This window comes from Phaethon aethereus, assembly GCF_964289735.1.
Source record: "Phaethon aethereus genome assembly, chromosome: Z".
Classification (NCBI taxonomy): domain Eukaryota; kingdom Metazoa; phylum Chordata; class Aves; order Phaethontiformes; family Phaethontidae; genus Phaethon; species Phaethon aethereus.
In genome coordinates, this window is record NC_138577.1 from 11,164,742 (window position 1) to 11,177,816 (window position 13,075).

Genomic DNA, 13,075 nt, shown 5'->3' on the forward strand with positions numbered 1-13,075 from the left:
AAGAAAAGAGACTGTCTACAGGATTTATTAGACTGAATGCTGTGGAGCCCAAAAGGTCAGCTGCTTATATTAATGGATCTTAGTTCAGGAAGGACACTGAAAAGAAGCTGAGAAAAACAGTGTCAGGCAAGACACTGTACTATGCCCAAGGAGGAATGATTCATGTCCGATGGTCCTGGACACTGAAAGAAAAAGAAGCTTGATGAAAAAGCTCTTACACAGTCTATTCCAGAAGCAAGCTTTGGGAAGCATGTGGGGAAAGAGATTGCAGACCACTGATGAGGTTAGCGCTACCTGCTTCAGCACTGCACATGGAGTCTAAACAATGTGCTGCGGCAGGCAGATGGTGCTGGGTTACAGGACTAATTTGGTGGCTAGTTATTTAATGGCCTGACCTATACTACAGTTTTCTCCACTAACTCCAGATAGACAACTTGTAAATAGCTGCAATAAAGCCACAGCTATGCGGTAGAACTTACTAAGCTCTGGAAAATTTAAATATTTTCTCGTAAAATAACTTGTTCACATGCAGGAGGCTCCATCTTCACTAGACAGCTTGCTAGCACAGCTGGAATACCTTTTTGAGACATAACAAATAATACTCTCCCTTTTCCCTTCTGTATAGGAAATAAGGTCTTACCCATCTTTAGAGAGCCAATGCTCTTCTCAATAAAAGCAGCGTGTGCCACCTTCAGCTTTACTATTGAAAATAACAAACTTCTCTCAGTCCACAACCAAGACCATTCTGCAATTCACTTAGTAAAAGCAGTTAGGATGCAGCCAGTATACACTGTATGTATTTAAGAGAGCATTTCTTCACAAAGAAGTTTCCCAAAGTGATAAACCTTACTATCCTGTGAATCAGTGATGGATGTGTCCAAAAGCCGAGCAGATTCCCTAGCAGGTATTCTTCAAATTTCCACCTACAATTTCATTTACTCCAATTCACTATCCTCTGAGTCAAACCAATGAAGCAAACGCTTGTTTTCTATTGCATACTACAAAATGGACACCAATCCATCGCAAAAGACTACACTTTAAACCTCAGAAAGAATAATAGTCAGGGAGACTACAAAGGGTTCCAGCTGGAACTGACGGATTTACTAGTTGCAAGTGTCTGCATCACTACAATGCCAATTTTATAGTGACAGATACAGAAGAACCTCAGAGGGACCTTATATTCAAAATGGCACAAGACTTCACCAAAGATGCATGGTGTGTGCGAGTGTGAGGGGAAAGCATAGCTACATTTCTACAGTCTGTGGAAAGTGACAGATAATTGATTTGTGTAGAAGCCGAAAGACAACTACTCCAGCCAAGGTCTTAAAATGTCTGGAGAAGACAGGCACACCATTGTGACTGACTGACTCCCAGTCCTGCCATTAGGCAGCTCCACTCTTAATCCCCAGCCCACAGACAAACCAGTGATGAGGTCTCCTCCTCTATTCTTCTCAAGTTCAGTCTCCAATTTCACAGCAAGGAAGATATAACTCCAAAGAGGCCACATACATTCTACAGCCCCATTGATAAGTGGAGGGCTTTCCTTAAGTGTAGGCTTGCAGAATTAAAGGCGTGCATTGTTCTCCTCTCTCACCCTGGCATTTTGTTGAACTTGTCTGACTCTTTACAGACCTGCCACTACCTTCCGGCAGAGAGAATATATGGCTATATCAGTAGCAGAAATTGGTGTCTGAGTAGATATTGATATCATGCTATAGATAATGAGCTCTTGGGAGTCACGGAAGAATCCCAAGAGGGGACTGCGCAGGTTTAATTCTTCATAGAGTTCAGTGCCCCTTTTTAAACACCTTTCTTCACTGAAGAAGATATTTCCAAACATGACTGACAGAACAACCGTAGTCAGAGCTTGTACAAAGAAGTGGAGAAGAAGAAACAGTGTGCCTGCAGAGACAGTGCCAGCCCAAACATACTCTCGCGTCCTGACAGGTCATCCTCAACCTAGAGCAGCCACATCACCCACCACAGTGGCTCAAGAGCCCGTGCTGGGGTGGTAACAAAAATGCTCCTGTACCTCTGCACCAAAGGCCTGATAGAGGACAGGGACGGGACAGGACAATGAATGAACTGGGGACAGAACCCCAATGAACTGAAGTATTCAGGGAGGTAATCTTTAGGCTACTGCTGTAGATGACACCGCAGCACATGAAAACAGGCTGTATAACTAAAAGCAGCACTATCTGAAATATTTCTACTTCAGAACCCATAGTACTGCGACATGACAAATCTCATGTACTGTAAGCATTTACAAAACATATAGCTGTGTAACCCCTGGGCTACATCACAATGAATATACACAGGGATGTCATTTTCATTTTAGAAGTATTTTCCTTCTAGAAAGATGACTTCCCTGTGTATCTGCACTAGAGATCTAATGTTATATTAACGTACTATTTCTAAGCCCTACAGGTATAACCTTTCTTTTTGCTTCTTAGTTACTTTTGGTTTTCTATTTTTAGGTTTTTCCCCATTTTAGGAATGCATCAGACAAAACAAAGAGATCTTAACACACAGCACAACTTTCCTAAGATGAGATAGTCAGTATTTAAAAAAAAAATTATCCAGATTTTATAAGCATGCTGAGCACTCATTCTGTCCACTGACTAAAATTATAGTTCATTTTTTAAAAACCAAGTAGCCAGCAGATAATCTATTTTTTTTCTTTTCTGTTTTTCTCTTTTAATGTTCAAAAAAAGCTGTGTAGAAATGCATCTTCTGTATCTTCAAAGTTTCTGGAAATGTTACACCTCCAGGACCACTGTAGATTTGGCAAGTCAGCTAAAAAGCCAACAGCATCACTGGAGGATGTGGCTAAACAAAATCCCTAGGTTGGCTGTTGTCATCACAACTAGAGCTACAGCCCAAGGTCTCACAGCCTGACAAACATCTGCAAGGTACCAGCCTGGCCACAACGCTTCAGAACAAGATATAAGAACTATCAGCTCAATTTCTCTGGAAAGAGCTTCCGCTTTTCACGTGGGTCAAGAACTGAGAAAGTGAAATACTGCATTCCAGCTGCTGCCTTCAGAAAGCAAGCCAAAATCTCAGGAGTTTGTGTCAAAGCTCCTCTGAACCTGCTGCACTTTTATGGGTGCTTTTTCTTAGGAAAAGTCCTATTGGTGCCATGTGGTCAAAAGCCCTTTTATTCTACTTCCATTTTTGTGCTAAGAATAGAAACTGCCTGCATCACTGTATGGGAGCAACGTGTGATCCAACACTATCATCTATTGGTTTGCCATCATATGCCAGCCAGTGCTTGGTGTATGCTAGAGACACAGGCTCAGGAGAGTTTCATGTAGCAGCAGAATTCAAGATACAGCCCTACTGCATCATGCTCAGTACATTTCATTTTAACAAAAATACCAAGGATTTTGCAAGAGTTTAGCTAACAACACAAAACACAGACATAAATCACAAGGAGAACATGTGATGAGGCTCCAATGCTGAAAAAAAGATTTTAATTTTTTTTCTCTAGCATCCTCACTGTGCAAGTGTCCCTTCACCTCTCTCCCCCTTTAATAACTACCTCTGTAATGAGAATTATCTTAGGAAGCCTTCCTGACAAAAAACTTAGAGCAAACAAACCAACAACCAATCATCAGAACAAGGCACCACCACCAGATTGGGACAAGTTTTCCAGTTGGAAGTTAACACATCACATACCAACCCCATCAGCCAAGGTAGCTAAGTACCAAGTGTGAATGTGCCCAAAATAAGGAATTTCAGGCCTCATCACACCATGCATCCCTGCAATGCTGGGAACTGACTTTATCTGAAACTAACCCACTACTCAGCAGCTAATGAAGACAACCCGTTTCATGAGTGCAGAAGGATCATGACAAGCTGAGTTGGAGATCAAACAGAAACTAAGCGACAGAGTTTTTACAGGTGAGCTTGCATCACGTTGATACGGAAGACATGATACATTAGGAGTAAGCAAAACCCCTTGTAAATTAGTTTATATTAGTTTGAAGAGGTGGGCATTTTCGGGATGGAAGCCAAGAGCCACACCAGTATCTGAGATAGGAAATGGGGATCAGAACAGACCATCCCATTTTAATGGAAAGGTACTACACACTGGTGACCAAACACCAGTTACCAGCCTTTCTCCCCTTCCATAATGAATATGTCAGAATTGTGCCACAATACCAAAACACGCAGAGTAATGTGTCTCTCAAAGATGTGAAACACAGGGTGGCATCCCATCCTACCATCTGCCAATGTTTAATCAGGGTCTGTATGCCATCCTGTCCATCTGCCCACAGCAACTCCCTCTCACTAAGTCCTGCACTGAACCTTTCCTTGGGTCTGCATTAGTACATAGCAGTTCTCATAACACATGTTCATAGAGGCCAAGCAGAGTCAAGGCAGCTTGCTTGACCCCACAATGCTTATCCAAACAGGCTGGAGAGAGGAGGAAATGATTGCGCACCTGCTTAAATTCACATCACCGCATCCAATGCAAAGGGTAGGGAGGTGACATATGACAGAGCTGGCCAACGTGCAGCCTGCAGACCAAATGCTTCTCGGCTTTTGCAACACAACACACACCTAACTTACTAGTAGCAGAGAGAAACTTGCAGCAACCATAGATCCTGGTAGGCTTTGTCAGAGCAAGCAGTACTCCACACAGCTCCAGTCTGTTCTAGTTAAGTGCTGCCCTTAGCCTTGGAATGAGACATCAATACAGTCCTTGGCTAGACAAGGCTTCCAAAGAGAGAAAGTTCCCCCATCAAACACATCTGAGCTTAAAGAAGTTACTTAAATACAACACTAGTTCTTGTCAGGATGTATACTCAACAGACACCAGGCATTACTGTACTATTACCCCTGACAGACAGCTGATAAACAGTGCCAGCATCAGTGGCAGGTTTGGTGGCTGAGGGTCTCAGAAAGGCTTCAGACTACTTTCTAAGAAGCACCTTCCTTCAGCATTTAACAGCTGTACCTATCTCTTAATTTTGAACATTATCAGATCAGCAGGTCTGTCTGTCAGATCTAGGCAGATCACTGGCAATTATCCTGGAGTTAATCATAAAGACATCAGAAGCTAAGACTACACTTATCTACACAGATGAACAAGACATTCAAAAGTGTGTATGCTGGTCAACAACACAAAGTTTTTAAGAATTTCTGGCAAAGCCTAGCTTCACAAACCTTCCTGTAGGACCCTTCTCACACTGCCAGGTACTGGCCAGAGTCAGAGGGAACAGTGCTCTCCTAGGACACTCTCCAGCCTGAACAGGATGAAAAAACATTTCATATAGTGTATGCATTTCAAATCAATCTCTTCTCTATTTGCTTTCAGCAGGGGATCATGTTTCAAAACTTTTTTTTTATAGCTTCAGTGGCAGTTCACAATGACCTGGAAAAAAACCTTCTACCTCAGCCCTTTAGATGTGGAAAAGACTGCTAGTCTTATGTCTCCCTGAGACCATTTGGAACTGAAGGCTTTTACACGGAGAAAAAGTGTCTGGGGATGCTAAGGTTATTCTGTACTTTGAAGTATGAGGTGGGAGGAAGAGGGAAGGGACAGGTGGTAACTGTAACAGAACAAAGCAGCACTATTGGTCTGAACCATGTTGCCCAAGCATATTTGTGCGATAAAGCCCAGCTGGCTTCTGAACTGGAAGGATTCTTGCAAGCATCCAGTCCCTACTTGCAAGGTGCGGACCAGGAGCAACAAAGCAGAGGAAGCCGCTGGAAATGCTGTACCAGACTTGTTCCGTCCCACTTTGAGCCCAATGCCACCATTTCCAGCCATGTGGAAGAATTCTACGCACCCAGTCACAGCAACAGCCCCTCACATACACAAGGTTTCACTGTGAGCTCCATTAGTTAAAAATCAACTGAAACCCTGAAGCAGAGTATTCTTTTATTGCAACTGTTAAAGCCCTTCATGAAAATTTCCTAATTCTTGGCTGCTGAGGAAGGGAAGACCTGCTTCCTAAGGTTACTATCGCTGGGGCACAACATACCATCCTACCCTGAGACATCAGGGTTGGACTGGACGACCTCTTCAGGTTCTGCTCTCACCATGTCCATGCAATGTGCATGCATGTGCCAATTCCACTATTACCATGGGGTTTCTACCAAATACTTACGAGTATTTTTTGTCTGCCAACTGCTAATCTCACGGCTATGCCCACTGCCCTCAACAACATGAATAAAGAGGGCCAGCCTTGTCACATCTGTTGCCTCTGCTTCATAAAAACACACACAACAAGTAGAGTATGCAACAAGTCCACGTCAACTTATATGGACAGTTTTCTTTCCCATCACAAAGGCTGGAAGCTAAAGAACCAAACAACAACAGAAAACAAGCTAAAAATATTTTCACAATTTGTCAACACTTCCATCACAAGAAAAGTGTTCTTCTTGCCACTGAGGGGTAATTTGAGTTCGTAGACCTTCATGGAGAGTCCTTCTGTTCACAAGACAATTACTGTATTCTCCACTCTTTACAAATACTAGCTGCAACAAGAAACCAAGGATTGGTACATCAACTCTAAATAATGTACAATTTGATACACTAGAAATCTCGGTAGTATCTTCAGTGCTAACATGAACCTGCCAACAACCTATCCTCACCTGCTGTCAAAAGGATCTGTACAAGTATTTCATTAAAGTTCTTTCCACCTCCTCAAATATTTCATATCCCCGTTTCACACAATCAGATGCAGAGATGGAATTTGCTGTCTCCAGATGCTAAAGGGAAACATCCTGAGTGAGTCAGCCCCTTATCCAGCTTTCACTTTAATGCCAAGGTGAACTGTACTTTAACAGTTCCCAGGTTACACATAACAACACACCTTCAAGCAGGAAGTGAGACAGCCAGGACTAAGGGGAGAGGAACACACAAGGTAACCTCTCCCAGTTCTGCGGCATGTAGCTGGGGCACAACACATAAACAAGCAAGCCTGTGGCATCAAAGCAAAGCAGCTGCATGCTCATAAGAAGTCTTGGACCACTTGGTGATGATCTAGCATCTCCCATGGCTGCCAGCCAGCTGGCCTGCATTCCTAAGTATCATTTCAGAAGTTATCAAAAGCCTGGGACCACTCTACCTGTTCATTTACGCAGCCACGAAGTCCCACAAGCCTGTATACTTCCTTCTCTGCAAAGATTCCCCAGGGTCCCATGTAGCAGTGTAACCATTATGTCAACCTGTTCAGAGCTCATTAATCGAGTATAATTGTGTCTATGAAGTGAAAAAACATCCTGATATGAAAAACACATGCCCTGGCATAGGGAAGGGGAAGGGGGGTGTAGAATGAAACCCTCACCCCTCATGGTTTGCTTTTTTATTGTAAAGAATTTTATGTGAGCAAAACTAAGTTGACAGAGATGTTTCTTTGCAAACCACCTGGATTTTTTACAGGATAAGCATCTAACAGCAGCTTTGCACTGAAAGCAATGGCTATACAACCAGCCAGGGAGAAAGACCTGCAGCTTCACTGCACAGCTCGCACCACGCGTCTTCCACACCCACCCGTGCAGCTCCCAGAGCGGGCTGCGCTCAAACACTGCCCAATTCTTTCCCCGGATCTCACATCTTTTGTAAAAGTCAGTTAAAATCCCATCAGCCCCCAGTGCCTCCGGCTGCCCGCCCTTCCTCGGTCGGGCTCACCCTGCCCCGCCGCCGCTTCCCGCCCCTCCGCGGGGCACTCCCGTGCCCGGCGCCAGAGCCCACCCGCCGAGGCGGCGGGCAACACCCGCCCTGTGCGCCCGCCGGCGCGGGACGCTGCGGGCCGTCGCGGTGTCGGGACCAGCGACGCTTCCACCGAGGCAGGAGCGGAGCCGCTGCCGCCCGCCCCCGCCCTCGCGGCGGGGGCTTCTGACGGCGCTACCGATGGCGCCCGGGGAGATGCCGAGGGAGGAGGAGGGGGACAGGGCGGAAGGGCCGAACGGGCAGCCGCGACCACGGGCGCCCCGAGATGACACAGCAGCCGCCGCTGGGCACGGCCCCGGGGCCCGGCAGGGACGGCGCTGAGGGGACGGCCGTTACATAACGGTCGCGGCGCGCGGGCCCGATCTCAGCACCACCACTCCCGAAACAACGACACCCGTCGTCCCCCCCCCCCGCCCCCGCTCCGCCCCCGGACCTCCGGTGAGGCGGTGGCTCCCGGGGACAGCGCGGCCCCGCCCGCCCGCCCCTCACCAGCGGCTGCATCTCGGCGCGCACGGCGGGCACCTGGAACCGATCTATCTCCTCCATCATGGTGGCGGCGGAGCTGGGGCGCGGCGGGAGGGATGGAGGGAGGGAGGGAAGGAAGGAAGGAAAGAAAGAAGGAAGAAGGGAGGGAGGGAAGGCAGACGGGCGGGCACTGGGAGGCTCCTCAGGCGCCGAAGGACGACGTCGCGGCCACCCGCCGCGGCTGCTGCCTCATCGCCGCCGAGGTGACTCAGCCGCGCCGCTTCCGGGTCCGGCTGCAACCGCTCCACCCCTCATTTGCATATTCATCGACCGGGCGGGGCCACTGACCATAATTCTGGGGCCCGGATGCTCGGTTCCCCGCCCCGCCGCCGCCGGGACGTACCATTCCCTCCCTCGGGGTGGGGAGCGGAGGCACTTCGGGGGCGGGGGAGGAATAGCCAGGGCCGACGGCGTTCTGCGGCTGGATTGGCCGCGCGGCGCTTCCGGTGCATTGCCATGGTTGCCGCAATCAACGTCCGGCTGACGGTTGGCCGGGCGGGCTCGGGGCCGTCGTGAGGAGTGGCCGGTGGCGGAGAACCACTGTGGCAGCCGCCATGCCAGCCAAGGCGGGCGACAGGCACCGGCAGGTAAGGGCCTGTCCCGAGCGGGCATCGTAGCAGGGCGGTGCCGCGGTCCCGTGTGACAGCGCCGTGGTGACGTCACCACTGGCGCCGTTATGTCAACCCGCCACAATGGCGTCACTGCAATACCTCTTGTAGCGGGAGATGGCGGTTCACACGAGGGACGTCGCTCTTCAGCCCCTGCCTGGCTCTGCCGCCCTCAGCTCCTGCTCTGACTGCGTGCCACAGTGTCACTGGTGTGATACCAGGCCCACAATGACATCACCGTCCCCAGAGCCACCACACATTACGTCACCATGCGTAGCCTGTCTTGTTTCCCTCCAGTGTGCCCTGCAGAGCTGTAACCCCACAGGGCTGCGTGAGACACCAGGGCTCGGCAGAGCCCCTTTTGGCACTCCTTGCTCTGTCGTTATGTCATGTTGCATCATGCTGTCCCAGCACTGAGGTATGTCATCACCCTGCCAGTGACACCCTGCATGTTCTGTGGCATTTCTACACACCCTATTCAGGCAAACCAGCATTTCCCAAAGCTGCAGCACCCCACACTGTGTCACTGTACTGTTGCAACCCTGTGAGACTACAAAGTCCTCAGACATCATCATGGCATTTCATCACTATTACAGCACTGACACTTCCTTTCCAGAGCAAGTTTTAATGCACTTGAGGTTTCCCAAGTCTGCCAGAGAATCTTTCAGGACACTGAGCAGACAGGTTGAAATCCTTGTTTTGAAAAATTTAAAAAAAAAAATTCTTAGTTATACCTAGCTGTAACTTTTGTCAATTTCCTTTTGTTTTACTATTTGGTCTTCTCTCAGTGCAGACAACGAAGTGAGGTCATTGCTAACCTTCGTGGCCCTAACCCTACTCTGGGAGCAGTGCTGTGGGTGGATGTGTCTGGGAGACCTCACTGTCTGCCTTCGGGCTCTGCATGGGCATGTCTGCATGCATCCCCTTGCAGGGTGACGGGCTCAGTCAGAGTTGTTCCTGGATCTCATCTACTACTGGACTATCAAAGCATTTGATTTAAAAGCAGAAGATGACCTGGCTGATAAAACCCTTTTCATAACATATTTAGGTCAATCCCAACATATTTGATCTTAGGGGTGAGGGGCAGAGGGTTAGCATAGGTGGCCCAGAAGTGACCAACAACATCCTGCTTTCTCAGTCCAGAACACAGGCCAGAAAGCCATAACTAATCAAGGAGAAAAAGAGGGACCAGTGTGATAGTCTGGAGCTGTGAGGTGGTAGCTGACATCCCTGGGCAATCCCCTGTGGTCTGTGAGAGGTGTGGACAGCAGGAGCTCTTTCAAGGAGGGAACAGCAATCCTTGCTGATCATCTGATACCCATCTAGTTACCCAAGGGTGTTTTATCTTGTCTGTGTTTTAGCCACACCACAACTGCATAGACTCTGTACAGACCTATGTGACTTCTGAAATCTGAGTTAATAAACCACACTAAGAGTGAACTGACTTTGCTGAGCCTGATCACATCTCCCCGCTCCTGCAACCGAGGGTTGGAGCCCGAAATCCAGAAGTACTGAAATGGTTCTTTATGCCCCCTGAGGTCTCTAGGAGCCGTCTGGGTATTTCTGCACATGTCATAGGAGCGCTTGTGCCCTTTAGAGTAGGCAAGAGTAAGAGAGAGGATCACTGTGACGTTCATAATCTTCTACTAAGAAGTACTAGTAATTATCAGGTTACAAAGGGCTTTATAATGTTTGCAAAGAGCACATATTCAGAGCCAAAAAAACACATCCATTCCAAGATAATGTTGTTTATGCTAAAATTGTAAAACCCATTAATAATAATAATAATGATACAAACTATATTGGGGATGAAATATTTGCTCTGAATTTCAGTTTCTTTCATTTTTAGAATTTCCACATAAATATTTTCAATCATTTTCAGTATCCATTATCTCAAATATTCTGAAACAGAGAGTCTTTGATTCACATGTTATTTGAAAAACTTAATCAATGTGCTGTAAAGGCATTAATTTTATTTTAAAGCCCTTGAAACATCATAAACTGTTTAAACTCTTAGGATTTTTGGCTTTTCACATAACTGTCATTACAATAACTTAAAAGACAATGATTTTAACTTGTTCTGTTGTCTATATTTGCCTTGAGCTTGTTAAATCTGATTGATGTTTCATGTCCTTTTATCTACTAGAATATTCTTGTGGTGGAGGAATTGCGTGGTTGATTGGCTGGCTCTGGATGCCAGAGGCTTTTGCCTCATTTTCCCTTACTCAAAATACAGCCCACATCTCAGTGGCTGTGGGAGTCTGGGGAGCAGACGGCTGTGCCTTTGCACTACTCACTGTCCATTCAGGACCTGATGATTGGTATTCACTGAGCCTTGATGGCCACTATAAAATTAATTGGTGAGTCAAGGTCTAGGTCCCATTTCTTGACAAGAAATTCTTCTTTGAAAAGAAGTGAGTAAGCTCCTGCACTTCTCCCTCATACACATTCCTCCTCTCTGCCAGTGTTTGTAGCGAGGCAGGAAACAAGCCTGCTACTTGCCAGTGAAGCTGTTTTTTCTCCTGAGCATCATTTCCCTAGGCTTTCTGTCCTTGTCCCTTTCATTGCTAATTCTCCTCTAGCAGTATGCTCTTTTCACCTGTCCCTGTGCTTTTTATCCCTCTATTTCCTCTATATTGTTTTGTTCTGCTCTGTCTCCTAGGTTCGTCATTGCTGACTGCTTTCCCTCTGAAAATTTTCTTCCCAGGATTGTTCTCAAAGCTGAGCTAGTTACCTGAACACTATGAGGACCTTCCCTTTTACCATGTGTCACTTCCAGCCCCTCCTCTGCTTTCATGGCTGTGTGTTCTTCAAGTGCTTTGTGATAAATTCTTTTTTTCTTCTTCTTTTCTCTTACAGCTGGTGGTTGCTACCCCTTCTTCTGTGCCTGTCTTGGATCTGCCTTCTCCTCTGACATCAATTTCTTGCATTATGTTACTCTTTTTTTCTTTATCCAGGTGACTTCAGCCTCCAGTTCAATCTCCAGCCACCTGATATCATCATCTTTTTCTTTGAAAGAAATCTCCCATATTATTCCTGAGTGAAAATACGTCAAAGTCTGGTTGACCATCAGACCATCAGAGATAAAGGCTGTGGCCTTCCAGATCATTTGACTTGATCTGAGCCTTAATTAGAAGAATCTTGAGGCTCTTGTATGTTTAATAAGAAATGTGTTTCAATGTCCAAAGTCTTAAAATAATCGAGTATGTCTGGACCTTTGTGTTCCCAATGCAGCTTGGTAAATAGTAGTACTTATGTATGCTCTGTACTCCACTAACATCCTTCCTTTCAAGCCTGAAATGTGTTACGCACAATTGAGCTCCACAGCATTTGGGAAGCTGTAGAATTATGGAAAGGCATAAGCCAACATCCCTGCATCAGACTGAAGGGAATGGAAGAATTAGATCATCAGCTCCCCTGAAAATGAAGTCTTGAGTGTGACTAACAGGACACTCAGAAGTGTAGTATTCTTTAAACATGTTAACCCGTGTGGCCTGTGCATGGACATGCAGAAAGCTGTTGATAGGGCAGGGAACAGCACCCTCTTAGCCTGGTGTCAGTCCCATGCATGGTCCTGGGTGGTGAGACAAAAGTGGCTAATGATTTTGAGATTGTTATTTTAAACATAGTTATCAGGTATGCTGTTGGAGGTGTTGGTTCCAGATTTCCATGTCTTTGCTTTGTGGCTCAAGGAAAACCTTTGTGTGAGCACTGGAAAACCCTGTGCTGCTGTGTAGCTCTCTGTCTGAACCCACCCCAAGGAGAAGCAAGATTTGGTTATGGTTTTTTTGTTGACATTACATACACTTCTTTGCATTTAGCATGTGCAAAACAAGACTGGTCTAATTAATTAATTAATTAATTAACAGTGGGTCAACCCCACTGGCAGCAGCAGGTCACTTCTGCAGTGTTAAGAAAGCATCTGAATTTGGACAGTGAGGCATTTCTTGTTACTTGTGGTCTTGCACCCACTGACATGTAAGCAGCTGCTTTGCTGTTCTGCAGCTTGTCAAAGAGAAAGAGACCCCCTACCCAAATACAGTGAACAGTCAGACACATTACTTTTTTGCCAGCAAAGGCTTTTCAGGTGCTTACTGGCTCTTAGACATGCATTAAGCCATCCATGGAATATAAAATAAACAGTTTAGTGTCTCTCAGGAAAGAGATTATAAAATGTATTGTCAAATTAAATTGGCATCCCTAGTGTGAGTAAATGGATGTCTGCTGCAGGGCAGGCTAGAAGTCACTTTGC

At 46.4% G+C, this 13,075-nt stretch overlaps 2 protein-coding genes across 7 annotated transcripts in view; one reads left to right on the forward strand and one right to left on the reverse strand.

The window, feature by feature from the left end:
• Positions 1-8,239, reverse strand: part of FAM219A (family with sequence similarity 219 member A) — a gene marked incomplete at both ends in the record, with an annotated part of 97,896 nt that extends 89,657 nt beyond the window's left edge. For 4 of the 6 annotated variants that reach the window (XM_082012865.1, XM_082012864.1, XM_082012862.1 and 1 more), the window contains one exon: positions 8,180-8,239. In XM_082012865.1, the coding sequence (XP_081868991.1) occupies positions 8,180-8,239 (60 nt within the window). The remainder of the gene's footprint in view (positions 1-8,179) is intronic. The other 2 variants (XM_082012866.1, XM_082012863.1) reach the window with 1 other exon arrangement.
• A 530-nt stretch (positions 8,240-8,769) lies between these two features.
• DNAI1 (dynein axonemal intermediate chain 1) overlaps positions 8,770-13,075 on the forward strand; it is a gene marked incomplete at both ends in the record, with an annotated part of 157,501 nt that continues 153,195 nt past the window's right edge. Inside the window, one exon of the mRNA XM_082013776.1 lies at positions 8,770-8,802. Within this exon, the coding sequence (XP_081869902.1) occupies positions 8,770-8,802 (33 nt within the window). The remainder of the gene's footprint in view (positions 8,803-13,075) is intronic.